This window comes from Salmo salar, chromosome ssa14 (genome assembly GCF_905237065.1).
Source record: "Salmo salar chromosome ssa14, Ssal_v3.1, whole genome shotgun sequence".
Taxonomy (NCBI): Eukaryota; Metazoa; Chordata; class Actinopteri; order Salmoniformes; family Salmonidae; genus Salmo; species Salmo salar.
In genome coordinates, this window is record NC_059455.1 from 14371104 (window position 1) to 14398610 (window position 27507).

Genomic DNA, 27507 nt, shown 5'->3' on the forward strand with positions numbered 1-27507 from the left:
ATAACGGTAGGGGAAGGGTTAGCTAAGATGTTACAGTTGTCACTGACACGACTCAAAAACATGCAACCTTTTGGATTGCTAGACGGTCGCAGATTACACCTGACCAACCTCCCTAGTTTTGTTTCTGTCCAAAGTAACTAGACCATTTGTAGGTATCACGTTCTGGAGGTGGTCAAAAATACATATAATATGTTTTGTATGGCTCTGAGGTCAGGCTGACCCACCCCACATACGCAAATGTTTTTTTAGAGAGTGCAGAAGATTGATCTGTTTTGGTAAGTCGTGGCTGACATTTTGAGGAATGAGTTAATGAGATTGAAATTAGTGGCACCACCCATCCCAGAAGACTGCTATTGGCACAAGTAACTTGCTTACATTTGATATGTTTCTCCCCAAAAAATAAACATACAACTTCAAATAGCCATTTTCTTATCTCATACGATTACAATGTACCCTGGCCCCACTGACAAGTGTGAACTCCCCGACATGCTTGGCCAAACGAGAGGGTGTGGGTGCGTTCTGTGCAACACAAAGTCATCATCCCCTATAACGTCACTTTAATTAACGTCTGGAACTTGTTGTTGTTTTGATAGAAAAAGACAGGAATGTAAACACTTCGCTACCCCTAAGGTCATTGTCAACCACATGTCTGAGGACAAGGGCTGGTGTCGAAACAAAAATGTGGTTTCAAGATGCAGGGTAGAGCATGAATCTACTATTTTTTTTTAATGCTAGATCCTTTCTGATAACTGGAATGCTTCTCCTTAGCCTAATCCCATCTGTTTGTGCTGTTTTGTCACTTCCTCTTGACAATGACCATAGGAGCTGCCACGACAGCACATTTACAAACAGATCTGGGACCAGGCTGGCCCTTACCCTTCCTCTGGTTGGGCTCAATAATTCCATAGCATCAGATATATAGTATTAATGATACTAAAGCATCTGGTTATACAGCACTGATAGCTTCTTAATACACTGAAGCAAGACTATGAATGAGATCTTTTAGCCATGTTATTGCTTCCAGTCCCACTGTGTTAAGAGTAAGTAGGCCTCCGCTGAGTTTGTAGATTGGACAGAATTCAAGAACGTGGTGCAGGGTTTGCGCCACACCACAGGCATATAGTGGGCTTTCTTTCATGCCCCATTGGTGGAGGTTGGCGAGGCATGGGCCGTGGCCAGTCCTGAACCTATTGAGGGTGAATCCCTCCTTCCTGGGGAGGTTGAAACCAGGGGGCTGTTGCTTGGCGATGAGGTGATTATTTGTCAGGTCCAGTAACTCCCATTGTGTCTAGGTCAGATTTCTGTTGAAGTCATCATTGGGTGGATCTTTCCAGACTGGCCTTCTTGAGGGGAGGCGTGTATTTGGTGGGTTGAGGAGGTCCTCATGCTATAGAAGTGCTAGAATCTCATGTGATACAAAGGTGTTAGCCAAAGAGATCATCTCTCTCTCTCTCTCTCTCTCTCTCTCTCTCTCTCTCTCTCTCTCTCTCTCTCTCTCTCTCTCTCTCTCTCTCTCTCTCTCTCATATGGAGAAGGTGCTGGTTTCCTGAGAGGCAGTGTTGTGAGAGTTGAAGGACATCTCCATTCCTTCGTCCTCTCTCTGCTCCCCCCTTCTCCTCTTCGTCCTTTCTCCAAATGCCTTGGCTGCTTTCAGCACATATTGTCTGAAGGAAGACCCTAGGAAGACATAGAGTAGTGGGTTGAGACAGCAGTGGGTCAGAGCCAGGCTCTCAGTGACCTGCGCCGCCCGGTCCAGGGCCTTACTCACACCACAGTGGGTCACCAGTGTGTAGACCGAGTCCATCGCCCGACACATCTTCACCGCGTTATAGGGCAACTGGGTGACCACGAACAACCCCACCACGACCAGCAACACCCGGATAGCTCTCCGCCTCCTGCCCCTGCTCTCCTCGGGCAGCCGCCTCAGCACACGCCCCACGCCGGCGTAGCACCACATCATAACCAGGAGAGGAACCAGGAACCCCAGTAAGACCTCAACCACCTCCAGGCAGGCCTTGACCTCCCGGGCCAGACTGGGCGGGTAGACGGTCATGCAGACCCTCCTCCCGGGGGTCTCCCTTACTCTGGAGAACAGAAGATCGGGAAGACCCAGGAGGAAAGCCACAGCCCACACCCCTAGGCAGACCTTCCCACAGTGCGCCCGGGTGAAGACCCTGCCCAGCCTTCCCTGGTTCCTGCCCTCCGCTCTAACAGATGCTAGGTAGCGGTCCATGCTAACACAGGCTAGCAGCAGCATGCAGCAGGTGAAGTTGATGGCGTAGCAGGCCGAGACCAGCTTACAGAGAGGCAGGCCCAGCTCCCAGCCCAGCGCCGCGTCTGCAGCCCAGAAGGGCAGGGTGAGGAGGAGGAGGAGGTCGGCTACGGCCAAGTGGGCTAGGAAGGCTTCCGTCATGGTTCTTCTCAGACGTGTGTGGTAGGCGTACACAGCTAGCACCAAGGAGTTACCGGCTAGCCCTACCACCACACAGGCTCCGTACACCACAGGGAGGAAGAGGCCAGCGAAGGAGCGCACGTCAGCCTTCTCACACACGGTGTGGTAGTCCTCGTAGCTGTAGTTCAGGGTGAGGTTGTTGTGGTAATCATAGTCATCCTCTTCGGTCAGATCCATACTGGAGGAATATCTGTATCTGTAGGACAAAGCAGGAAGATTACGATGGAGCACTGGAAGTCAGTAGTACAAAGGGTCTTTAATGGAATTCACCATGTTCAACCCAGTCTGTGCAGCAAATTCAAATCAAATCAAACTACATTGAACAAAAATATAAACGCAACATGCAACAATTTCAAAGATTTTACTGAGATACAGTTCATTTAAGGAAATCAGTCATTGAAATAAATTCATTATGCCCTAATCTATGGATTTCACATTACTGGGAGTACAGATATGCATCTGTTGGTCACAGATACCTTTTTAAAAAGGTAGGGGCGTGGATCAGAAAACCAGTCAGTATCTGGTGTGACCACCATTTGCCTCATGCAGCGCAACACATCTCCTTTTCATAGAGTTGATCAGCCTGATTTTGGCCTGTGGAATGTTGTCCCACTCCTCTTCGATGGCTGTGCGAAGTTGCTGGATATTGGCGGGAACTGGAACGCGCTGTCGTACACGTCGATCCAGAGCATCCCAAACATGCTAAATAGGTGACATGTCTGGTGAGTATAAAGGCCATGGAGGAAGTGGGACATTTTCAGCTTCCAGCAACTGTGTACAGATCCTTGCAACATGGGGCCGTGCATTATCTTGCTGATATATGAGGTGATGGCGGCGGACGAATGGCACGACAAGGGGCCTCAGGATCTCGCCACGGTATCTCTGTGCATTCAAATTTCCATTGATAAAATGCAGTTCTGTTTGTTGTCCGTAATTTATACCTGCCCATACCATAACCCCACCTCCACCATGGACCACTCTGTTTACAACGTTGACATCAGCATACCTCTCGCCCACACAGCACCATACACGCTGTCTGCCATCTTCCCGGAATTTAATTTTTTTAACTAGGCAAGTCAGTTAAGAACAAATTCTTATTTACAATGACGGCCTACCCCAGCCAAACCCTAACCCGGACGACGCTGGGCCAATTTGCACGGCCCTATGGGATTCCAAATCACGGCTTGTTGTGATACAGCCTGGAATCGAACCAGGGTCTGTAGTGATGCCTCTAGCACTGAGATGCAGTGCCTTAGACCGCTGCACCACTCGGGAGACCAATTTACAGTTGAAACCAAGATTCATCAGTGAAGAGCACACTTCTCCAGTGTGCCAGTGGCCATCGAAGGTGAGTATTTGCCCACTGAAATTGGTTATGACACCGAACTGCAGTAAGGTCAAGACCCTGGTGAGGATGACGAGCATGCAGATGAGCTTCTGACAGTTTGTGCAGAAATTATTTGGTTGTGCAAACCCACAGTTTCATCAGCTCTCCGGGTGACTGGTCTCAGATGATTCTGCAGGTGAAGAAGCCGAATATGGAGGTCCTGAGGCCGGTTGGATGTACTGCCAAATTTTCTAAAACGACATTCGAGGCGGTAGAGAAATGAACATTTAGTTATCTGGCAACATCTCTGGTGCACATTCCTGCAGTCAGCATGCCAAGTGCACACTCCCTCAAAACTTGCGACATCTGTGGAATTGTGTTTTGTGACAAAACTGCAGATTTTAGAGTGGCCTTTTATTGTCCCCAGCACAAGGTGCACCTGTGTAATGACCATGCTGTTTAATCAACTTCTTGATATGCTACACCTTTCAGGTGGATGGATTAATTTGGCAAAGGAGAAATGCTCACTAACAGGGATGTAAAAAAATGTGTGCACAACATTTTAGAGAAATAAGATCTTGGAACATATAGAACATTTCTGGGATATTTTATTTCAGGTCATGACACATAGGAACAATACTTGTTGTGTTTATATTTTTGTTCAGTATACATTGAAAGGGAAAGGAAAAAGGAAGGAATGTTAACACCTCTATTTCCCTGAGTCATTATGTGTGGGGACAACGGTTTGTCACACCCAAGAGCATGAATCTACTAGTCTTTTCATGTGAGATCCTTTCTAATAACTGGGATGCTTCACCTAGTTAGCTGGTCTCAATAGTGCACTTATTTCTCTTAAATGCACCTTTCATTGAAAGTGCATTAACATTTTAACATCTCAATGGATTTTACAGTAAAACAGATATAGTAAAATAAAATGCAAGGCATAAAAAGCAAGAATTACAACAGGCAGAGAGTGATTATATGGAGACCAGAGGCAAAGTTTGGGCCACAGTCACTTCACTATCACCTTGCTTTTTCCTCTGCTTGCTTTGAACCCTGTGTGATCTCTATGGGATCTCACTCTGACCCAGTTCAGTGCACAGTCAGAGGAAGATGAACGAACACACACACACACACACACACACACACACACACACACACACACACACACACACACACACACACACACACACACACACACACACACACACACACACACACACACACACACACACACACACACACACACACATATTCCACGGTTCCAGGTGGAGACGCTATCAAAATGACATTTGCTCAATCCATCCCAGCTCTTTGCGTTGCGTCTTTTACCTCATGAGGTATCATCCAGTAGGGTATGTGTTGCGTCTTTTACCTCATGAGGTATCATCCAGTAGGGTATGTGTGTGTTATGCCCATCCCAGACATTCTCACCAGTGATGGACCAATAATAACAGACACTAAACAGAGTTTCTCACCAAAACGCTATATATACATTTTCAGTACAAATATACAGGATACAAACATTCCATTCCAGCTGAAACAATGGGTACATAGCGTTTTGTACAAAATCGATGAATAAAAAAAATCAGAGAACGGTCATATTTTACACACATGAAGGTACCTATAAGTAATTTCTGATGAACACATACAAATTGGTGGATATAGCATTTCGGAAATAAAATAAATAAATCAAGCTGAAACATTCACCTGGATTTACTCTACACATTTGGGGAAAGTATATGACATACATAGGGTGTCTTTGTTTCTTTATACTGTATACCTGTCTCTCCACATCCAATCATATCTTCAGCCAATCTATTGTCGAATAATTTTGCTCGCTAAGGAACACATCAACCACTAACCAGCTTCACAATGTCACTACCAGGAATACTTTATCCACAAATAAGTAAGCCTTACCGCCTCTGCTTGTCTCCTCTACTGCAGTGAGCTGTAGCTACTGGTCCGTATCCTCCGCTGTGTTTTTGGGAACTCTGACTCATAGCACATCACAAGGAGGGTGTTATTTTTTGAGATTGAGGGAGGGAGGGAGAGAGAGAGAGAATGACAGAATGAGAATGAGAGGGGAGGGAGAGAGAGCGAGAGAAACACACCTAATTTGCTCAATCATAACAGAGTACAGCATTCTTACTAATATAACTGGGTTTAGAAACCATATGGGGCTTACAGGCTTGTAATTAGTGTTACCAAAACAAAAGTACCGGTAAGCAAAGTCCTAGCTTTATTTTTTGCTGCCACAAACTCTCTCAACATCTGCTGTCATGTATTTGTAGTCAGATAATTGAACAGTTCTGGAGAAGATGAATTTGAGTGATGGTGAACCACACCGCAAAATTAAAGACCTGATTCATTTCATTAGATATTACAGCATGAGCTCTTTCAAAAAGTTATTTCATAAATGAAGCGATGACAGCGAAAACGCAAATCAGATGTTAGTGCAGTGAAAAACAAGAGAGAAATAACCAACAACAAACCACAGTGTGAATGTGTGTGTGTGTAACGGCTGTCGGGAGAGAGAGTAGACCAAGGCGCAGCGGAGTTAGTGTTCATCATGATTTTAATTAACGTAAGAACACTATACAAAACTGAACAAAAACACGACAGCAAAACAGTCCTGTTAGGAAATAATCTAACAGAAACAATTACCCACCAAACCCCAACGGAAAAACAGGCACTTATGTGTGACTCCCAATCAGCAACAACCAACAACAGCTGTGCCTGATTGGAAGCCACACGGCCAAAATCAATGAAACAGACAGCATAGAAAATGAACATAGAACGCCCACCCAATGTAACACCCTGGCCTAACCAAAATAAAGAACAAAAACCAGGGCGTTACAGTGTGTAAATCTACGTGCTAGCTGACAGGGATGTCAAAGCTTTCACACTAAGTTGTAGGCTACACAAGTGCAATGTTTTACTTTGTGAAAAGTTGTCAAAGTGTTTGTCTTGTTTGGAGAAAACACAATATTTCTCTCCTGTGAGTAAGGACACAGAGAAACAATTCACAGAAAATAAACCACAGTTTCCGTGACTTCATGAATTGTATAGCAATATAAAGTGCAACGTAATAATAACGGAATAGAGTTAAGCAGTACAATGCCATAATATTACATTATTGTCATCATTGATGTATGTAAACTCAGCAAAAAAAAAGAAACGTCCCTTTTTCAGGACCCTGTCTTTCAAAGATAATTCGTAAAAATCCAAATAACTTAATAGATCTTCATTGTAAAGGGTTTAACACTGTTTCCCATGCTTGTTCAATGAACCATGAACAGTTAATGAACATTCACCTGTGGAACGGTCGTTAAGACCCAGCTTACAGACAGTAGGCAATTAAGGTCACAGTTATGAAAACTTAGGACACTAAAGAGGCCTTTCTACTGACTCTGAAAAACACCAAAAGAAAGATGCCCAGGGTCCCTGCTCACCTGCGTGAACGTGCCTGGCATGAGGCATGAGGACTGCAGATGTGGCCAGGGCAATAAATTGCAATGTCTGTACTGTGAGACGCCTAAGACAGCGCTACAGGTAGACAGGATGGACAGCTGATCATCCTCGCAGTGGCAGACCACGTATAACAACACCTGCACAGGATTGGTACATCCGAACATCACACCTGCGGGACAGGTACAGGATGGCAACAACAACTGCCCGAGTTACACCAGGAACGCACAATCCCTCCATCAGTGCTCAGACTGTCCGCAATAGGATGAGAGAGGCTGGACTGAGGGCTTGTAGGCCTGTTGTAAGGCAGGTCCTCACCAGACATCACTGGCAACAACGTCACCTATGGGCACAAACCCACTGTCACTGGACCAGACAGGACTGTCAAAAAGTGCTCTTCACTGACGAGTCGTGGTTTTGTCTCACCAGGGGTGATGGTAGGATGCGCGTTTATCGTCGAAGGAATGAGCATTACACCGAGGTCTGTACTCTGGAGTGGGATCGATTTGGAGGTGGAGGGTCTGTCATGGTCTGGGGCGGTGGGTCACAGCATCATCAGACTGAGCTTGTCATTGCAGGCTATCTCAACGCTGTGCGTTACAGGAAAGACATCCTCCTCCCTCATGTGGTGACCCACCAGTATGACAATGCCACCAGCCATACTGCTCGTTTTGTGCGTGATTTCCTGCAAGACAGGAATGTCAGTGTTCTGCCATGGCCAGCGAAGAGCCCGGATCTCAATCCCATTGAGCACGTCTGGAACCTGTTGGATTGGAGGGTGAGGGCCATTCCCCCCAGAAATGTCCGGGAACTTGCAGGTGCCTTGGTGGAAGAGTGGGGTAACATCTCACAGCAAGAACTGGCAAATCTGGTGCAGTACATGAGGAGGAGATGCACTGCAGTACTTAATGCAGCTGGTGGCCACACCAGATACTGACTGTTACTTTGGATTTTGACCCCCCCCCCTTTTGTTCAGGGACACATTATTCCATTTCTGTTAGTCACATGTCTGTGGAACTTGTTCAGTTTATGTCTCAGTTGTTCAATCTTGTTATGTTCATACAAATATTTATACGTTAAGTTTGCTGAAAATAAACGCAGTTGATAGTGAGAGGACGTTTCTTTTTTTGCTGAGTTTATGTTTTAGCCTATGAGCTAGAATTGCATTTTTAAGGATAGATATGGAGGGTTCAAAGAGTTCAGGACTTAAAATTCAGTACACGTGTTTGTTGATATTGGATCAAGTCTTTATCTGTGGGAGTACATCTTTCTGTACATTACTTTCAAGTGTAGGCTGAAGTATGTTGTTCTGTAAATATTTATATGCTAAGGTTCTGCTCTTTAGCCAAGTGTCTACACTGCACTAGTCTGGGATCCGAACTGATTCACTGGTAAAACAGAGCATATCAGCTTGGATTCCAGTCTAATACGGCACCGCCCAAAGACAGCACTGAGGTGATTCACTGCTCTGTTAAAAATTGCAGACAGCTGGTCTTCTAACTCTGTTTTCAATATGTGTATATTCTCTAACTGCCTCCCTAAATCTGCCTAAGTTTCAACTGTTGATTGGAACTTGTGGAGATATTGCAAACGTCCATGATGACCTTTTAAAAAATCAATACATCTGGGGTTTTAATGTTTACTGGATTTAGTCAAATCTCTCATAATAACCACAGTAGGAATACATTGGATTGTGTTCCTGTCCTGTAATATACATTTCTATTTAGTAGAACAGACATATACAACTGTTGAAACGTTTGCTATGGTAAAATATGCAGTAACATTGAGCATTTGACAAAGAATAAAGAGACATTGTGAAATGATTGACTACTGAAGCAAATACATTGAACGCGTGTCTTGAACTGTTTGTTTCCTATGTTTTAACTCGCTTTGAAAAACATTAAAATACAGAGTCGATTCCAGGAACTAACTAGATTCCAGGAAAATAACCTACAAGTTTGGTGACCCCAATGTGATTTGTCTTACAGAACAATCAGAAATGAGTGAATTGCTTTCATAGTCTAGTCCAGTCCATAGCGCGGGAGAGTTTTATTTATAATTGCGTTGCTGGAAAACTGAAAGCAAAGTCAATGAAAGTTCAGTCCCGCTTTATTTGAAATGCATCTTATGAAGGCTTCATAAAGCACCACATAGATGCTTCACATATCATCTATAGCCTTATATCTTGCTCTATAAAGATTCATAATATGGCATAACTGTATGACATAACCATACATTTATTTGTTCACATTTATAAATCACATTAAGAAATATTTTATAGAGCATGAAATACAGTTATAGATTATTTGTGTCCCATTTATGCAGTGCTTATGAAGCCTATATGAATGTTTAAAGCTTTCTCAAGATGCACTTCAAATAAAGCAGGACTGAGTGTTTTACTGTCGATACCACATCTTTTTTTTTCATGCTTATTTCACTTATGACCCAAAATAAAGCAAGTTTCAGCGGTGGGTTTCCTCTCCATGGCCTGTCTTCTGTCTCAGTACCGTCTTCTTCTATGCTGAGGATCTGTAAGGCTGAATGCACAGATCATTTTTTTTTGTACGTATGGCAGCAAAGGATTAATACAATCAGATACATATACCACCATGTAAACCTTTAGCATTCCCTTATATGGACGATTGTCGGGTACACCACACTTACAGGAACAGCTGCTTCGGAAAATGCAGCCAAGGCTCCAGGACGATAGGGTCTTTTGCGTCTGCCCTTTTTTCCCTCATGCCTCTTAGTCCTGGAACTCTGAGGTGAAAAGGATTAAGAGCGGAAAGGAGCATAGTGATTCCGATCAAATCTGTTACTGATCACAAAGTCAGGGTTTCCTTGAGAACAAATGAATTTAAGAGATTTCATATCAACCTTGCAGTATGACAGTACAATAGCATTGTTATGATATGGGCTGTCCACTCTATCAGCCAGTTTATACACTCTTAGAAAAAAAGTGCTATCTAGAACCTTAAAGGGTTCTTTGGCTGTCCCCATGGGAGAACCTTTTGAAGAACCATTTTTTTATGCAGGTGGAACCCTTTTGGAACCCTTTTTTCTAAGAGTGTAGTTTTGATACATTTAAGGTTACTTATTCCCTTGACAGAGATGTAGCACCTTAGTTAAAATCAGGTGTAAGTCTACATATCCTTTACATGTTTCAACACTATAGCGTCTCTCTCTCTGTTTTCTCTCTGTTTCTCTCTCTTACCTCGGGTGGCGGTGGAGGTCTAATAGCATTCTGCATCACTGAACAACCCCCTGGACGATGGCCGCTGCATCCCTTTACCCTGTCTCCGTCGGGGACACTCTCCTCATGTCTCTTTGCTCTGAGCTGCACAACCAGTGGCTTCATGTCTACCTGATGTCCAAATGATGATACCATTAGAATTGATCATGTCTCAAAGCAATCTTTGGTAGACTACTGACTTTGTGTTTTTTTTTTTTGTTACGTAGAAATTATGTGGAAATGTAATGTGGTAATATGAGATAAAATTGTTTCTTACCTGAGGTGGAGGTCCTGGGAGGAATGGGGAAGAGCCTCCCTGTTGAGAGTGGTTCAGAATGAACGTGATAGAACCAAATTGATTTCTATACCAATGTGCACATTCTAACTGTGTGTCATTCTAGAGCAGGGCTCTCCAACTCTGTTCCTGGAGAGTTACCGTCCTGTAGGTTTTCGCCTCAACCCTAATTTAGCACCCTTTAAAAAATGTATTTCTTTGTTTAATAATTAAATATACAATCCACCGGCCGTGAAGCCGCTCAACATTTACATTACATTCTAGTCACAGTCACCCCCACAGTCACCCCCGAAAACCTCCCCCTCTAGCGCACTTGATTCTAATAATTAGCTAGTTGAGAAACTGCACCAGGTTAGTTACAACTGGGGTTGGAGTGAAAATCTACAGGAGGGTAGCTCTCCAGGAACAGGGTTAGAATCACAGATTATAGGACAGGGAATAAACATAGTAGAATCCAGAGGAATGTCTCACCATGGCTTGGTTGGTCTGAAAGGCTGCTGTCCGTCTGTCTTGTCCAGGGAGGGCCGTGGTGGAGAGCAGACAGACCTGCAGAAACAGGACACACAACAGCCACACAGCCTGCTCCATACTGACGCACTGGATCCTGACTACGCACAAAATCCTCTTTATACTGACATGGCTAATGATTACCAGATGTAGAGCGGGAACACTGAGGAATGCCAACAATAACACACACACACACACACACACACACACACACACACACACACACACACACACACACACACACACACACACACACACACACACACACACACACACACACACACACACACACACACACACACACACACACACACACACACACACACACACACACAGAGAGACAGGGCAATTTTTAACTGTGTGTGAACAAGAGGGAGGAGGTATGGACTGTATTAGGAAAATATGAGTCAGTGGTGGTCGGTGCCATTTAAAATGAGGGAGGATTGTATATTTTTTATGAGCATGGCCTTAATTCTATTACAGCATATTGGATGGCTCATTCATATTCCATTCACCCAGTTCAATGTAACATCTATAGGTATAGGCTACTACATGATACTCTAATTTTCCCTATACCCATCATGAGGTTGCTACAACCTAGCCTATGAATTAAAGCTTACAACGTAGGTGCACAGGTCGAGATAAAAAAAAAATTGTAATCAAGGTGACAGACAGTGACACATTCAATACCGCCTTGCGCACTCTTGGCTGCACCTAGCTGATCTAGGGTGTAATCATTAGTCTAACAGTTGCAAACGATAGTTTCTATTGGATAAATTCATGTATGTTTATCCCCGCTTCATTCCATTTGTTTCCGTTTAAGAAAAGTTTTTCAACAGAATCAGTGGAATGAATACACCCTGATCACACGCAAACACAGTTCCATTTCATAGCAGCCACATACAAACAGCATGATCAATTTGCTCATTGTATATATAATTCCTTCTCGCGACCTCCTCTAACCTTTTCTCTTCGCTTGTGGACTTCAACTAGATTCAACCGCGGGACAATATTTTTCTTGAGCGGATGGTCGGGGGACCGTAACATAATTATAAATAAATGTGTAGACTGCAAATTGACCACAAGAAGCCCAAACAGATGTGTTTGACTAAAACATAATAATTTCAAATCTTGCTTACATTTGTGTATGATCATGTGTTTCTCTATTATGCATGTGAAGACTTGGGAACAGATTTCATAAATTAAAATCATTTGGAGCTGATTTTCTGGTGTTTTTACATTCTTATGTACAACAATTATTATTACATTTTTAAGAAAACTTGGGTGGAAAATTAACCACCCTTGGGCCAAATTTGGTTGGGGAACCCTGGCCTATATCATTGTCACCATATTAGCTAACGTCATAGTCAACATAGCTACTAGAAGTAACGCGTTAGTAGACCCGCTACAATCATGCAGTACAGTGTACAGTCAGCAAGTAGTTTAGCAGTTACACTGGCAGGCCCCGGTAGCAATACATTTATAAAACCAAAAGCTTCCCTTGACTTGGAAGAGTTCCAGTGTTGGATAGCCATAGCCAGCTAGCTGACATAGTATCCCTTTCTGTTTGAGCCGGGTGTTTGAGTAGGCCAAACTAGCTAGCTGCATTCATTAGCTCTCTCTCTCTCTCACTCTCTCTTTTGCGTCTTCATTTTTGAAGAGTTCAAAACTGTTTAACTATTGTCTTTCTCTCTCTTTGAGTCAACTACTCAACACATTTCATGCACTGCAGTGCTAGCTAGCTGTAGCTTATGCTTTCAGTACTAGATTAATTCTCTGATCCTTTGTTTGGGTGGACACCATGTCAGTTCATGCTACAAGAGCTCTGATAGGTTGGAGGATGTCCTCCGGAAGTTCTCATAATTACTGTGGAAGTCTATGGAAGGGGTTAAGAACCACGAGCCTCCTAGGTTTTGTATCGAAGTCAATGTATCCAGAGGATGTGTCACGATCGTCGTAATGGACGGGCCAAGGCGCAGCGTGAGTTGAGTTCCACATCTTTTATTTAAAGTGAAACATAAAAAAAACAATAAACAGACAATGAACGTGATAACCGGGGTGCAACATGCACACATACAAAAACAATATCCGACAAAGCAGGTGGGAACAATGAACCACTTAAATATGATCCCCAATTAGAGACAACAATAATCAGCTGCCTCTAATTGGGAACCATACAACCAACATAGAAATATAAATCTAGAATACCCCCATGTCACGCCCTGACCTAAAGCACCATAGAGAACCCCGAGGGCTCTCCATGGTCAGGGTGTGACAGTACCCCCCCCCCCCAAAGGTGCGGACTCCGGCCGCAACACCTAAAACCAAATGGGGAGGGTTAGGGGGGGATGACTAGCATTGGTGGCGGCTCCGGTGCGGGTCTTAGCACCCGCCCAGACCATGGATCCGGCCATGGAGCGGGACTGGACCGGGACTGGACGCCGTGCCTGGACTAGGCACCGGCGCAGAGGAAGGCTCCGGCCATGGAGCAGGACTGAACCCCGTGCCTGGACTAGGCACCGGCGCAGAGGAAGGCTCCGGCCATGGAGCGGGACTGGACGCCGTGCCTGGACTGGGCACTGGCACAGAGGAAGGCTCCGGCCATGGAGTGGGACTGGATTTCTAAACAGTGTGTTTTAATCAGTTATTTGGTGATGTGAATATATTTAGTATAGTTTTATCTAAAAAAGTATAACTTTTTAAATGTTTCACCAATTTTATTTTTCTGAAATTCACTGAGGAGGATGGTCCCCTCTTTCCTCATCTAAGGAGCCTCCATTGGATTGAGTAATATACTTTCTTATTGGAACAGCTTGTCAGACAAGAGGGAGTTGATCTTGGCTTCCCTGGCTGTTGGTTTGGTTTAATATGTGATTTTGTAATAATAATAATAACAACAGCCAATTTTATTTGCCAAGACGTTTCACATAGTTTTGCAGTCTAAATGCATACAGAGAAATAAAATACCAACAAACACTGTAGTTATTATTGGTATTGATAATCCAGTAGCAATAGATGATTATGTGAATGTCTTCAGCAGCTACTGGGCTGCCTTCAAGATGGAGTCCAAGCCAATTGCGACACCTCACACTTTGTGTTATGTTCTTGTTTGTTCTTGGCTTTCTTCTGCCTCTCCTGCCTTTAAGTCCTGGAACACTAAGGCGAGATGAGAGAATGATCAGAGATGGAAACAAGCCCAGTGGCTTGTCTTAATTTGTTTGTTTCTCACCTAAGGTGGAGTGGAGGAGGAGGTTGTCTAGGAAGCAGGAAAGGGGGTACGCCTTCCTGTTGATTGTGATTAGGGGAGAGTGGGGTATGTTGAGATATTTAATATTCAGCATCACTTCGTCAAGGGAAATATAGTATTCTTTCTAACAAAAATATCTACATATATTTCAGGATGTTGTGTATCCATGGAAATAATCAGAATTCATGTCAACGTTACAGTTTTGAAAACATAGCTTGTCCAAAAAAGGTGGTCTCTTGGCACAACTTACCCCTGGGGTATGGAGTAAGTTGAGCATAGGAACAGGGTAAGTTGAGCTGCCTTGGGGTAAGTGAGTGATGATGTCCTGTGAAAGTGGGTGATGGTAGGTCAATGTTTAATTAATGGGATGGGGGTGTGGTATATTGTATATCTTAAATGTATGTCTACATTCAGATACACAGTATATACACTACCGTTCAAAAGTTTGGGGTCACTTAGAAATGTCCTTGTTTTTGAAAGAAAAGCACATTTTTTAGGCGTACAGATGCCCATTAAACAGTGAAGAGGTAACTCCGGGATGCTGGCCTTCTGGGCAGAGTTGCAAAGAAAAAGCCATATCTCTGTCACGTCCTGACCAGCAGAGGGCGTAATTGTGTTAGTCTTGGTCAGGATGTGGCAGGGGGTTTGTGTTTGTTAAATGTTGTGTGGGTGATTGGACTCCCAATTGAAGGCAGGTGTGTTGAGTTGCCTTTGATTGGGAGTCCTATATAGGAGTGTGTGTTTTTCTTTGGGGTTGTGGGTAGTTGTTCTTGCTTTGCGTTTAGTGTGCCTGCAAGACTGTTCCTGTCGTGTGTATTGTTTTTTGTCCGGTGGATGCTTTACTCTTTTTTTAAATTAAAATATGAGTATCCACATTCCCGCTGCGCCTTGGTCCTCCCTTCAACAAAACGACATTAATTATGACAATCTCACACTGACCAATAAAAAGAAAAGATTAAGATGGGCAAAAGAAGACAGACACTGGACAGAGGAACTCTGCCGAGAAGGCCAGCATCTCGGAGTCGCCTCTTCACTGTTGACATTGAGACTGGTGTTTTGTGGGTACTATTTAATGAAGCTGCCAGTTGAGGACTTGTGAGGCGTCTGTTTCTCAAACTAGACACTCTAATGTACTTGTCCTCTTGTTCAGTTGTGCACTGGGGCCTCCCACTCCTCTTTCTATTCTGGTTAGAGACAGTTTTTGCTGTTCTGTGAAGGGAATATTACACAACGTTGTATGAGATCTTCAGTTTCTTGGCAATTTCTCGCATGGAATAGCCTTAATTTCTCAGAACAAGAATAGACTGACACGTTTCAGAAGAAAGGGCTTTGTTTCTAGCCATTTTGAGCCTGTAATCGAACCCACAAATGCTGATGCTCCAGATACTCAACTAGAATAAAGAAGGTCAGTTTTATTGCTTCTTTATTCAGAACAGTTTTCAGCTGTGCTAACATAATTGCAAAAGGGTTTTCTAACAATCAATTATCCTTATAAAATGATAAACTTGGATTAGCTAACACAACGTGCCATTGGAACACAGGAATGATGGTTGCTGATAATGGGCCTATATACACCTATGTAGATATTCCATTAAGAATCTGTCGTTTCCAGCTACAATAGTCATTTACAACATTAACAATGTACACACTGTATTTCTGATCAATTTGATGTTATTTTAATGGACCAAAAAATTAGCTTTTCTTTCAAAAACAAGGACATTTCTAAGTGACCCCAAACTTTTGAACGGTAGTGTATCTCTTTGCAATATCACTTACCCATGCATTTCTTGACGAGTTGTCTGGGACAGGGATGTTGTTTCGATGTGCCAATTTAGAGGCAACGTCTCTGCATTTGAGGCAACTAAGCCCATGAAACTTGTCCGCGAGATTCTTGATATGTTTATCAAGCTCAGACTCCATGTCATCAGATAATACCTTGTGTTCCTCTGCTACTCTATCATAGCCTCTCTTTCACACAGGTACATGTTCATTTTCTTTATCCTTAATGTACGTCTTCAGTGTCATTCAGTCTATTTTCTTCATCCCTTGCTGCTGCTCAAATGGCCTTTTTCCCTTTTACTTCCTTGGCGGCTCTTTCAAGAACCTCAAGGGGGTTCAAGACCCCTGCTTGTGCTTACATTTGTATACACATGCATGAATATGTCTGCTCTGTAACAATATAAATGCACTATCTTGAGTTCATATGCATGACACATTGCATGACACAAATACTATGCGTATTATGCATAAAACAGACTAAATGTAATTATCATTTGTATGGGGCAGTGGTGTAAATGTAATGCGATGCTACTGGTGGCAGAGAAGTCAGGCGCAGGAGAGCGGAAACTGATTTACAACGGTTGTGTTTAATAATCATAAACCATCGTCAACAGAACAATACAATAAATGGGTAAAACAAAACCCGGTAAAATACCAGCATACCGTGCACAAGCACTGCAACAAACAATTACGGACAAGGACATGGGGGGGAACAGAGGGTTAAATACACAACATGTAATTGATGGAATTGGAAGCAGGTGTGATGGAAGACAAGACAAAACCAATGGCTCTCGATTGTTCCTGTTTTCTTGTTTTCCTGGTTTTGACCTTTTGTGCCTGCCCTGAGCCTGCCTGCCGTCCTGTACCTTTGCCCTGTCTATCTGGATTACTGACCCCTGCATGCCTTGACCTGTCTTTTGCCTGCCCCTGTTGGATTAATAAACTGTTGTTTATTCAACATGTTCTGCATCTGGGTCTTACCTGAAACGTGATACATATTGTCAAACCATAAGAAAACATCACTTTTCTCAGCTTCTGCTTTACTAACAACCTCTTTGGTTGTTGGTGTTTTACCCAACTGCGCTCTGGAGCATTCATGAGTGTGAAGGTTCCTGGGCGGGAGCGACACATTTTCTGGTTTTTCTTGCATTCACTCCTGAATTTCTTCTGCCTCTTAATCCTTAAACTCTGAGGATAAAGGAGCGAGGGTTCAGACAGTGGAAACAAGAACAGTGGTTCTTGACCACTCAACCACTTTGATTCTTCAAGTCTTTGTTTGGTTGTCAAGGACCTAAGCCACCCAAGCCACGGCCTTTTCTCCCTGCTTCCATCACTCAGATGCGGGTAGTATAGGAGCATCATGTCAAAAACTGTAAGACTGACCAATAGCTTTTACCCACAGACCATCAGGCTCCTGAATAGCCACCACTAGGCAGTTACCTGCTCCCCCTTTCCCCCTCCTGCCCCCCCTGACTTCCCACCCCCCCATGGACATTTACCCTAATAATACGTATATATTATTATTTAATATTTTCTCATTCCCTTCTCTTTTTTGACCTTCATTGTTGGAGCTCTGAGCTTAAGAATTTCACTGTACCCTGCAATTACATCTGCGACCCTGTGAATGTGGCTAACAAACTCATCCAATCGAATCATCGAGTCTTACCCAACCGGTAGGAGGCCCAGGCATTCTGGAGAGTCCACTCATCTCTCCTATGAGGGAGAGACAACCGTTCTTGCATTGGCCCTCGGCCTCAGTCTGCCTCTTAGTCCTTGAACTCTGAGGCCAGATGAGAGTGGAATCAGACAGTGGTTCTTATGAAATTCAGTTTCTGAAGTTGTGGGTTAATTGTTTCTCATCTGAGGTGGTGCTCACTGTATGATTGGACATGAGCCTTCCTGTTGACTGCATATATTTTCATACCTTAGTGATGTTAGTGGAGTTCATGTATTATATAACATGTATCTTCACTAAAGTGGACAGACAGCCCAGCCAGCCTAGCTACAGTAGGCTTGGATAGCTCTCTTGTACGTGTGGATGAATAACATTACATGGGTTTTTGGTAGGGAGCTGACAGCACCATGTTACCATGACAATTGCTTCGACAACCCCAATGGCGCAATGTAACTTCTCTAGCACTGGAACTGTACCCTCAGATAAGATAAGGAGTTGGTATTATCTTTGACACCATACAATTTCTACATCAGCAGGATATTACCCAATACAACAATTGCATCCTCATTGTTAATAGGAATTAGTTATTGAGAAACGAACATCGGAAGTAAAAAAACCTTCTGAACATAAGCCTCACAGAAATATGAATATGATAGCAATTCATCTATTCGTACATTTCCATTCTCTATTACTATAATTCAATTCAAATCAAATATTATTATTCACATGCTTTGTAAACAACAGGTGTAGACTAACAGTGAAATGCTTACGGGCCCTTCCCAACAATGCAGAGAGAAAGAAAATAGAGAAATAATAGAAAAGTAATAACACTTAATAATAAAAAGGCAATAATAAATACACAATGAGTAACGATAACTTGGCTATATACACAGGGTACCAGTACCGAGTCGATGTGCAGGGGTACGAGGTAATTGAGGTAATTATGTACATATAACTAGGAATAGAGTGACTACGCAACAGGATAGATAAAAAAAACAGTAGCAGCAGCATATGTGAAGAGTAAAAAAGAGTCAACGCAGATAGTCCGGGTAGCTGTTGGTTAACTATTTAACTAACTACCGTAAAACTTCAGATAAACGCAGTCTCAAATAGCTGCCTGTTCTTTTTAATAGTCGGGCATCGACACACATACAGTATCAGCCAATAAGAGCCTGTTTCAAATAAACTCAGGGTCTAAATTCTCTTGTTTATGAGTGAACTACAGTGAGTGTGCAAAGATTGCGCAAAAGAAGAGAAAGGAGATCCACATCCTTGCCATGGATGAAACAGAAGTGTGGTGACATGGTCAGCTCAACTAGCAACGAGATCTCACGGTCTCACTTCAGTATTCAACATCTGTCCAGGGGGAGATAAATGTCTAAGAGAAAGTAGGTAAGGCTGTTAAAAGGTTGTTAAAACAGAAAAAAATTGACGGTCAATCATAATTAACTTTGATGGTTAAGTTGCCCCAAGTGGACGGTATTGAAGGCATCTCACAATGTCCTGGGGACCTGGACAAACGTTGAATAGTGAATTCTATCAGATGTGATTGGAACTACGGGGGATACAAAGCTCAACAAGGTGAAACTGGTGAGAGAATGGTGCTGAAGTGTGAAATTGGGGGTGTATGATAGGCAGCCTAGTCTTTGCAAGTCTGATCTGCGATGGATTTGTTATTATAATGTTTATACTGGTCATACTGGTCACAGTAAACAGTGCGGTGGTCTTTTCAGCATTTTATTGAGCAAAAGCTGTGTGAATTAAGGAAATAGACTCCAATAAGCGCTGTTGGTGTTCAGTGATAAATGCCTGAGCTACTAATTGAAGTTTTACCGTATTTAGCGGTCTTATGGCTTGGGGGTAGAAGCTGTTCAAGGCCCTGTTGGTTCCAGACTTGGAGCATCGGTACCGCTTGCCATGCGATAGCAGAGAGAACAGTCTATGACTCGGGTGGCTGGAGTCTTTGACAATGTTAATGGCTTTCTTCTGACACCACCTGGTATAGAGGTCCTGAATGGCAGAGGTCCTGGATAATTGAGTGAAAACATGACGTGTGTCACCCCACACAGTTGAAGCCTGCACATGCACACAGTAATATCATTGATGTGTCACAGGGGTTGTAAAATGGAGACGAAGACGCAGCGTGGATAGTGCTCATTTTCAAACTCATTAATGAACACACTTGACAAAATAACAACGACCAACACAGTCCCGTCAGGTACACTAGACTAGAACGGAAAACAACTACCCACAACCCCAAAGGAAAAACAGGCTGCCTAAGTCTGGCTTCCAATCAGAGACAACGAAAGACAACTGCCTCTGATTGGAAACCATACCCGGCCGAACATGAAAACCAACACATAGAAAATGATAACTAGAACAAACCCACATCGAAACAGAAAACCCAAAATACCTACAAAACAAACCCCCCTGCCACGCCCTGACCACTCGACTATGGCAAATGACCTCTTTCACTGGTCAGGACGTGACATGATGTGCTTTGAAGACAAGAGTAAATCATGTACCGTACTGATTACTTTATTTGTGACCTTAGTGGACAAACTCTCACTGACTCACAATGTTCCCCGACTCCAAAGGTTGGTAGACCCATGGAGAAACATTTATATTAGTGTTCTAATTAACTCTGTGGGTAGAAGAACACAGTTCATTCTGACCAGTAAAGAACAGAGGATTGGAATGTCTTACCATGGCTTGGTTGGTTTGTAAGGCTGCTGTTCGTCTGTCTGGTCAGGGAGGGCTGTGGTGGAGAGCAGACAGACTTGCAGACACAGGACGCCCAGCAGCCACACAGCCTGCTCCATACTGATACACTACAACCTGCTACACACTCAACTCCCTTTTGTACTTTTATCACACGGGCGCACATGCGCAAGCACAACGCACAAATGCATTTCGCACACTCATGCACCCATGCATGCAACACACCCACTTCCCAGTTCTCTCACCATTCCTCTCTCTCTCAATTCAATTCAACTACCTGTATAGTGTACTACTTAGTGCAGTATATGGGGAATAGTGTGATTACGGTGTGATTCTGCGCTCTGATACCGAGTCTACTACAAGCATCAGAGATTAGAGACGTGCCATGGAGCAGCAGAGGCCCCCAGAGAACTTTGCCCTCCCACACCACACCACACCACACCACACCATAGCCCTGGCAGCAGCCCCAGCTGACTGGATCCTCATGTGACTGGGGTTTCACATGAAGCAATCATTAGTCCAGCTTAATTCTCCAAAGAATCCCTTTACTGGCTCCCTCAAAAAGCCTGGACTCAGATCTGTGTCCCACTAATGACCATTCACATTGGCAAGACAGCGCAAACAGATCTGGGACCAGGCTACAAAAAGCCTCCTTACCCCAGGAAACCTCACTGTGTGACTGTTCACTGTTCCAGCAGGAGCTTGCTTTTCTTTTTCTGGGATATAGTCACAGGCTGTGGAGTTTCCTGGTTATTAGTTTGTATTTATTTCACCATCTCTTGCAGTTGAGTACCTGTTTTTCTCTCTTTTTTTTCATGCTGGGCTGACACGTGTATAGAATGCATTGTTTTCTGGTTGGGTTCAGTAAGGGTATGAGGAGCATGGCTATCTGAATGGGAAAGGGATCCCAGGGTAAAAGCTTCAGAGAGCGTTAGGTTGCTCATGACATACATTAAAAATGTGCTAAAATGTGCCCATGAACAAATTTGTATTTACAAGTGTATTATTTCATCGCATTTCAGGTTTAGTGGGCCAATGTGATTATGGAGTGTTAAACTTTGTTCCATGAAAAGTTAACCTCAAAATCCAGCTATAGTTGCTCCTTAGAAATAGATGATGGAAGCTTAGAATATAATGACTTTATTCTCATTCAGTTAAAAACATTTCATGTTAAATGTATTGCTCAATTATATTAACTTTTGTCGATGAAATGAACTACTGTGGCATAGTCTTTGTTATATTACTGACGGGCTGTACAAATTAATTTACAGTTTAGCCTACTGTGCCGCGTTCATTCCAAACAGTAAAATAACGGTTTTTATGTCGCGGTCTGATAGGCTCTTTCGCCAGCAGGTGTTTGCAACTTCAACTGCGCTTGTTAGTAGCCCAGATGCCGCCCTTTCCGTACTGTACAGAGACTGAAACATAGGTTACTAGCTTTATGCATGAGTTGCCTAAAAAGTCAGTTGAAATTCTGAAGAGACTAACATGAAATGGGAATGAAATGGACTTGACTTACACGGATATGATCATGTAGGCTAGAGTGTTTCTGGTTTTTTATAAATCGTGTTAATGCGCGCACGACAGCTGACTTGCACAACATCTGGCCAGAGACCGGGATTTGCTTACTGTACCGGTGTGGAACTCAGAAGAAGACTAGGACACGGACCCGGTGAGTTACTTATTTCTCTACATTTTAATGTTCTGATATCAGCTACGTTTTTAATGACAAATTAAAATGTTATTATTACACCCCGTCAAAGTTATAGTAGTACTATACGACTGATGAAGCAGAATATCCTAATAGTAGTAGCCGATTCATTAATATTAATTGGATTTCACTGTTCATCACTATCATCACAAGGTAGTACTGGTATAATAACGAATTAATCACAAATGTACATTCAATCTCTCTCGTTCTCGTCCCCCCCTCCCCACCCCCTCCAAAAGAGATACTGAATGGATTAACAGGATTGTACAGATGCAGGCAATGTTTGCTGTTAACTCCAGGAATAGGGACTCCTGTGTTCCTCCTCACATCAGCTCAACAGATTGTAAATCAGTTATTATACGCTATTATGTCAGAGTTGGAGTGAGACATCAGCTTTTGGACTGCCTACATGCGCACGCACGCACACACACACACACACACACACACACACACACACACACACACACACACACAGTTGAATCTCTTCTGGGACTTCTGACATACGGTATTAGAGGTCTTCACGGGTCTACCTGAACCTGGATACCCAGACCCGTCCCAGGACCTAAGCGAGTCCGGGTCCAAAAATTCAAACTTTTCCCTCAGGTCCGGGTCGGGTCTGTTTGATTGCCATCGGCTCTCGAGTCAACTACAGCTAATAGACCCGAATGGACCCGACCACAGCTCTGCATAGCCTATAGCATATTTATTTTGCACTAATAAGGTGAATTTATTGATTTATAGAAGGCCAAGCCAACATATAAAAACCTATTTGTTTACCAGAATGGCAACTTGGCGGATGTTCTTCTTTTTTTTTCTCACTCGGGTCCAATCGGGTCTGGTCTAGACCCAGACCCATTAGGATACGGGTCGGGTCTAGGTCTGGTTGTCGTTGGCTCCATTCCGGTTCGGGTCTGGTCTAGACCCAGACCCATTAGGATACGGGTCGGGTCTAGGTCTGGTTGTCGTTGGCTCCATTCCGGTTCGGGTCTGGTCTAGACCCAGACCCATTAGGGTACGGGTCGGGTCTAGGTCTGGTTGTCGTTGGCTCCATTCGGGTTCGGGTCTGACTGTCCTGATTGTCCTCTAGTTCATATACAGTTAACGTTGTTTTAAATATTGTTCTGTGAGTCAGAATGAGAGAAAAATTAACACTTGGGAAATGTAATTCAGGTCATGAGTACTAATTCTCCTTACAAAACGGCTTGATTGTTGTGGCTTAGCAGATTGAAATGTGTGTTCTCTCACCATGGGGTTTAGGGTGCTGCTGTGCTGAGAGCAGTCCTAATCACCTGCTGTAGTTAGCACCTTAATCAGGAGTTATTAACAAGCCAGTGATAGGTGTCATACCTGGGTTCAAATACTATTTCAAATAATTTCAAATACTTTATCTAGGCTTGATTGACCTTGCCCGGTGCAATGGATCAAATGCAACAGTTGCAAAAGTGCAAAACCCACCAATCTGGCACTTCAGGCAGGCTGAAGCAAACGCTAAAAGTATTTGAAGGTTTTCAAATTGTGTTTGAACCCAGGTCTGGTGGGTATTTGGCTGCTCCTGAAGAGTCAGACAGCTCAATGTTGTTGTTCAATCTGAGACTACAAGTATCTAGCACAGTGTAGCTCACCCATGTTTTCTTTCAATCAGTCACACTTGTAATCTTGTGTTCAGTCTTGTTTTTCAGCACAGAGCGTTAGTTGAGCTTTTCATTCATCATTGTTCATATAAAATATTTAGTTTTGTGTTTCCCGTACACACACAAAATACCAACCATGATTTGTCTTTTGTCTTGGAGGAAATGAAGGACTTGGAACCAACCTAGACAATGGTATCTTGATTTAAGAGAGAGTCAGAGCCTACAGTTATATTTAATTTATGGATGATTAGGTTATATTCATTCACTCAAGTAAAGGCATCTCATTGCTAAGTGAAAAGGGACTAATTACAATTCAGTCTTCTGTAAAAGGAGATCATTTTTATAACACTTTGTAAATAAGTGTGCATTTCGGAACGCTTATGGCTCTCTTGCTGCATTGTTTGTACACAGGAAGACAAATTATGCTATGTAAGGATTGGATAGGAAGGTCTTTCTACCTGACCTGCATACCAGAAAGCTCCCACACTGACAAAACACTGCAAAGCCACCATGTATTCATTCCAGGAGCACAGACACAGAATTTCATTAGACCTTTAAAGTAAAACAGGTTTAATTTGTACAGTTGAAGTCGAAAGTTCACATACATTTAGGTTGGAGTCATTAAAACTCGTCTTTCAACCACTCCACAAATTTCTTGTTAACAAACTATAGTTTTGGCAAGTCAGTTAGGACATCTACTTTGTGCATTACACAAGTCATTTTTCCAACAATTGTTTACAGACAGATTATTTCACTTATAATTCACTGTATCACAATTCCAGTGTGTCAGAAGTTTACATACACTAAGTTGAGTGTGCCTTTAAACAGCTTAGAAAATTCCAGAAAATTATGTCATGGCTTTCCGAAGCTTCTGATAGGCAAATTGACATAATTTGAGTCAATTGGAGGTGTACCTGTGGATGTATTTCAAGGCCTACCTTCAAACTCAGTGCCTCTTTGCTTGACATCATGGGAAAATCAAAAGAAATCAGCCAAGACCTCAGAAAATAAATTGTTGACCTCCACAAGTCTGCTTCATCCTTGGGAGCAATTTCCAAACGCCTGAAGGTACCACGTTCATCTGTACAAACAATAGTACACAAGTATAAACACCATGGGACCACGCAGCCGTCATACCGCTCAGGAAGGAGACGCGTTCTGTCTCCTAGAGATGAACGTACTTTGGTGCGAAAAGTGCAAATCAATCCCAGAACAACAGCAAAGGACATTATGAAGATGCTGGAGGAAACAAGTACAAAAGTATCTATATCCACAGTAAAACGAGTCCTATATCGACATAACCTGAAAGGCCGCTCAGCAAGGAAGAAGCCACTGCTCCAAAACCGCCATAAAAAATGCCAGACTACGGTTTGCATCTGCACATGGGGACAAAGATTTCACTTTTTGGAGAAATGTCCTCTGGTCTGATGAAACAAAAATCTAACTGTTTGGCCATAATGACCATCGTTATGTTTGGAGGAAAAAGGGGGAGGCTTGCAAGCCATCCCAACCGTGAAGCCTGGGAGGGGGGGGGGGGGGAGGGTGCAGCATCATGTTGTGGGGGTACTTTGCTGCAGGAGGGACTGGTGCACTTCACAAAATAGATGGCATCATGAGGAAGAAAAAATATGTAGATATATTGAAGCAACATCTTAAGGCATCAGTCAGGAAGTTAAAGCTTGGTCGCCAATGGGTCTTCCAAATGGACAATGACCCAAAGCTTACTTCCAAAGTTGTGGCAAAATGGCTTAAGGACAACAAAGTCAAGGTATTGGAGTGGACGTCACAAAGCCCTGACCTCAAACCTATAGAAAATGTGCGGGCAGAACTGAAAAAGTGTGTGCGAGCAAGGAGGCCTACAAACCTGACTCAGTTACACCAGCTCTGTCAGGAGGATTGGGCCAAAATTCACCCAACTTATTGTGGGAGGCTTGTGGAAGGCTACCCAAAACGTTTGACCCAAGTTAAACAATTTAAAAGGCAATGCTACCAAATAGTAATTGAGTGTATGTAAACTTCTGAGAATGTGATAAAAGAAATAAAAGCTGAAATAAATAATTCTCTCTACTATTATTCTGACATTTCACATTCACTTCAACTGTATATCTGTTTTAGTTTAATCTTGATGTAGCTAGTTGTTAGTGATACAGCAGTGAGGTGTGTGATATACTCTTTGAAAAAAGGTGTAAAGTAGAACCATATATGGTTATTTGGGTTTGTCCCCATGGGGACACTGCTGGTTCACTCATACTCCCTTCTATTCACCTATTCTCTGCTCAATAAAATCACAGAAAATACGAATTTGAAAGACAGAAATCATGGCAAATATATAAATTGTCAGTTCTGTAAATGTAAAGTGATTAAGGGAATACCAGATGCATTCACAATATTTCCATATACATTTTAAAACATTCTCACACGTATCTTTTTAAATTGATCAGATTATTCAAACTCCTGATTTTAAAGTTTAATTACTTAGGTCAACACTAATGCTCAGGCACTATTTAAAAGAAAGAAACATAGAATGTTAAAGGTTTTAGATAGAACCCTTTGCCTTACAATGAACCATTGTTTATCAAAAAGGGTTCTTCAGACGAAAACAGTTCTTGGTAGAACCCTATTCCTCCGCAAATAACCCTTTTTAGAACCCTTTTTCAAAGAGTGTGCTCACTGAAAACGACTTTGCTGAAGGAGGAGACGACACTGAGCATAGTTCTCTGTTGTGCTGTGTTGATCTACGTTAGGCACACACTTAAGACAAACTTAACCCTCTCAAATCCAAACCTTAACCATTAGAAGAAACAACCCAAACTGTCCTTATATCATAATCTAGGAGAAACGTCATCCTTTGACCTTTTCCCAATATCTGTCATCCCCTTACAGTCTGTCCTGAGCTCAGTGGAGACAACAGATTGGGGCAGGGTGTTGGATTGACTGAGGTACCTGAGTCAGCCATGAGGCGGAAGCTGGACATGTCGGGACTGACGGACGATGAGGCAGAGCACGTTCTACAAGTGGTGCAGCGGGACATGAGGCTCCGGAAGAAAGAGGACGAGCGCCTCAGGTGAGTTTGGATCGTTGGACCATAGAGTTGGATGGAGGGCACACTTGCCACAAAGCCTGGTTTAGCATGGGTAGTGCCATTGAAGGCTTTCACTATTCTAAAGTAGTCAACTTGTTGGGACTTGCTATGGGTTATGGAGGATCACAGATTTCCATCTAGGTCAAATCAAATCATACTGTATTTGTCACATGCTTCGTAAACAACAGGTGTAGACAGGTGTAGTGAAATGCTGATTTACTGGTCCTTCCCAACAACACAGAGAGAAAAAAATAGAAAAATAGAGAGTGTGCAAATCTGTCATCAAGGCAAAGGGTGGCTACTTTGAAGAATCTCAAATATAAAACCGATTTTGATTTTTTTTTAACCTTTTTTTAACTAGGCAAGTCAGTTAAGAA

The 27507-nt window shown here is 43.0% G+C and overlaps 3 protein-coding genes and 1 long non-coding RNA gene across 7 annotated transcripts in view; 1 reads left to right on the top strand and 3 right to left on the bottom strand.

The window, feature by feature from the left end:
• Positions 1–540: 540 nt before the first annotated feature.
• ackr4a (atypical chemokine receptor 4a) lies at positions 541–7181 on the bottom strand. The gene is made up of 2 exons (XM_014139751.2): positions 5700–7181; positions 541–2648 (listed from the first exon to the last, which is right to left on the bottom strand). Exons 1-2 carry the CDS (start codon positions 5780–5782, stop codon positions 1523–1525), a joined length of 1209 nt encoding a protein of 402 aa, XP_013995226.1. The 5' UTR covers positions 5783–7181; the 3' UTR covers positions 541–1522.
• Positions 7182–8875: 1694 nt separating this feature from the next.
• On the bottom strand, positions 8876–11465 carry LOC106568918 (uncharacterized). The gene is made up of 5 exons (XM_014139750.2): positions 11249–11465; positions 10760–10798; positions 10465–10614; positions 9915–10010; positions 8876–9787 (listed from the first exon to the last, which is right to left on the bottom strand). The coding sequence occupies exons 1-5, from the start codon at positions 11363–11365 to the stop codon at positions 9767–9769; spliced, it is 423 nt and encodes a 140-aa protein (XP_013995225.1). The 5' UTR covers positions 11366–11465; the 3' UTR covers positions 8876–9766.
• Positions 11466–16878: 5413 nt separating this feature from the next.
• LOC106569019 (uncharacterized) lies at positions 16879–20811 on the bottom strand. Of its 2 annotated transcripts, none has more exons than XR_006758748.1 (3): positions 20692–20811; positions 17977–20011; positions 16879–17498 (listed from the first exon to the last, which is right to left on the bottom strand). It is a non-coding gene; the product is annotated as an uncharacterized lncRNA (long non-coding RNA). The 2 variants fall into 2 exon arrangements; XR_001320432.2 differs by lacking the exon at positions 20692–20811 and having other exon boundaries at positions 17977–18090; positions 19819–19931.
• Positions 20812–21367: 556 nt separating this feature from the next.
• Positions 21368–27507, top strand: part of LOC106568916 (rab effector MyRIP) — a 63783-nt gene continuing 57643 nt past the window's right edge. For all 3 annotated transcript variants that reach the window (XM_014139747.2, XM_014139749.2, XM_014139748.2), the window contains exons 1-2: positions 21368–22378; positions 26932–27112. In XM_014139747.2, coding sequence (XP_013995222.2) covers positions 22279–22378; positions 26932–27112 — 281 coding nt within the window. In that variant the 5' untranslated portion in view covers positions 21368–22278. The remainder of the gene's footprint in view (positions 22379–26931; positions 27113–27507) is intronic.

What these genes read in the sequence shown, in the direction of transcription:
- ackr4a (XM_014139751.2), bottom strand. Translation starts at nt 5,782, where the DNA reads ATGAGTCAGAGTTCCCAAAAACACAGCGGAGGATACGGACCAGTAGCT. An exon ending in AGAGGAGACAAGCAGAGGCG is followed by an intron (nt 2,649 to 5,699) that starts GTAAGGCTTACT and finishes TTTGTCCTACAG; the next exon opens with ATACAGATATTCCTCCAGTA.
- LOC106568918 (XM_014139750.2), bottom strand. Translation starts at nt 11,365, where the DNA reads ATGGAGCAGGCTGTGTGGCTGTTGTGTGTCCTGTTTCTGCAGGTCTGT. An exon ending in TCCCAGGACCTCCACCTCAG is followed by an intron (nt 10,615 to 10,759) that starts GTAAGAAACAAT and finishes TTTGGACATCAG; the next exon opens with GTAGACATGAAGCCACTGGT. An exon ending in GACCTCCACCGCCACCCGAG is followed by an intron (nt 10,011 to 10,464) that starts GTAAGAGAGAGA and finishes TTTTCACCTCAG; the next exon opens with AGTTCCAGGACTAAGAGGCA.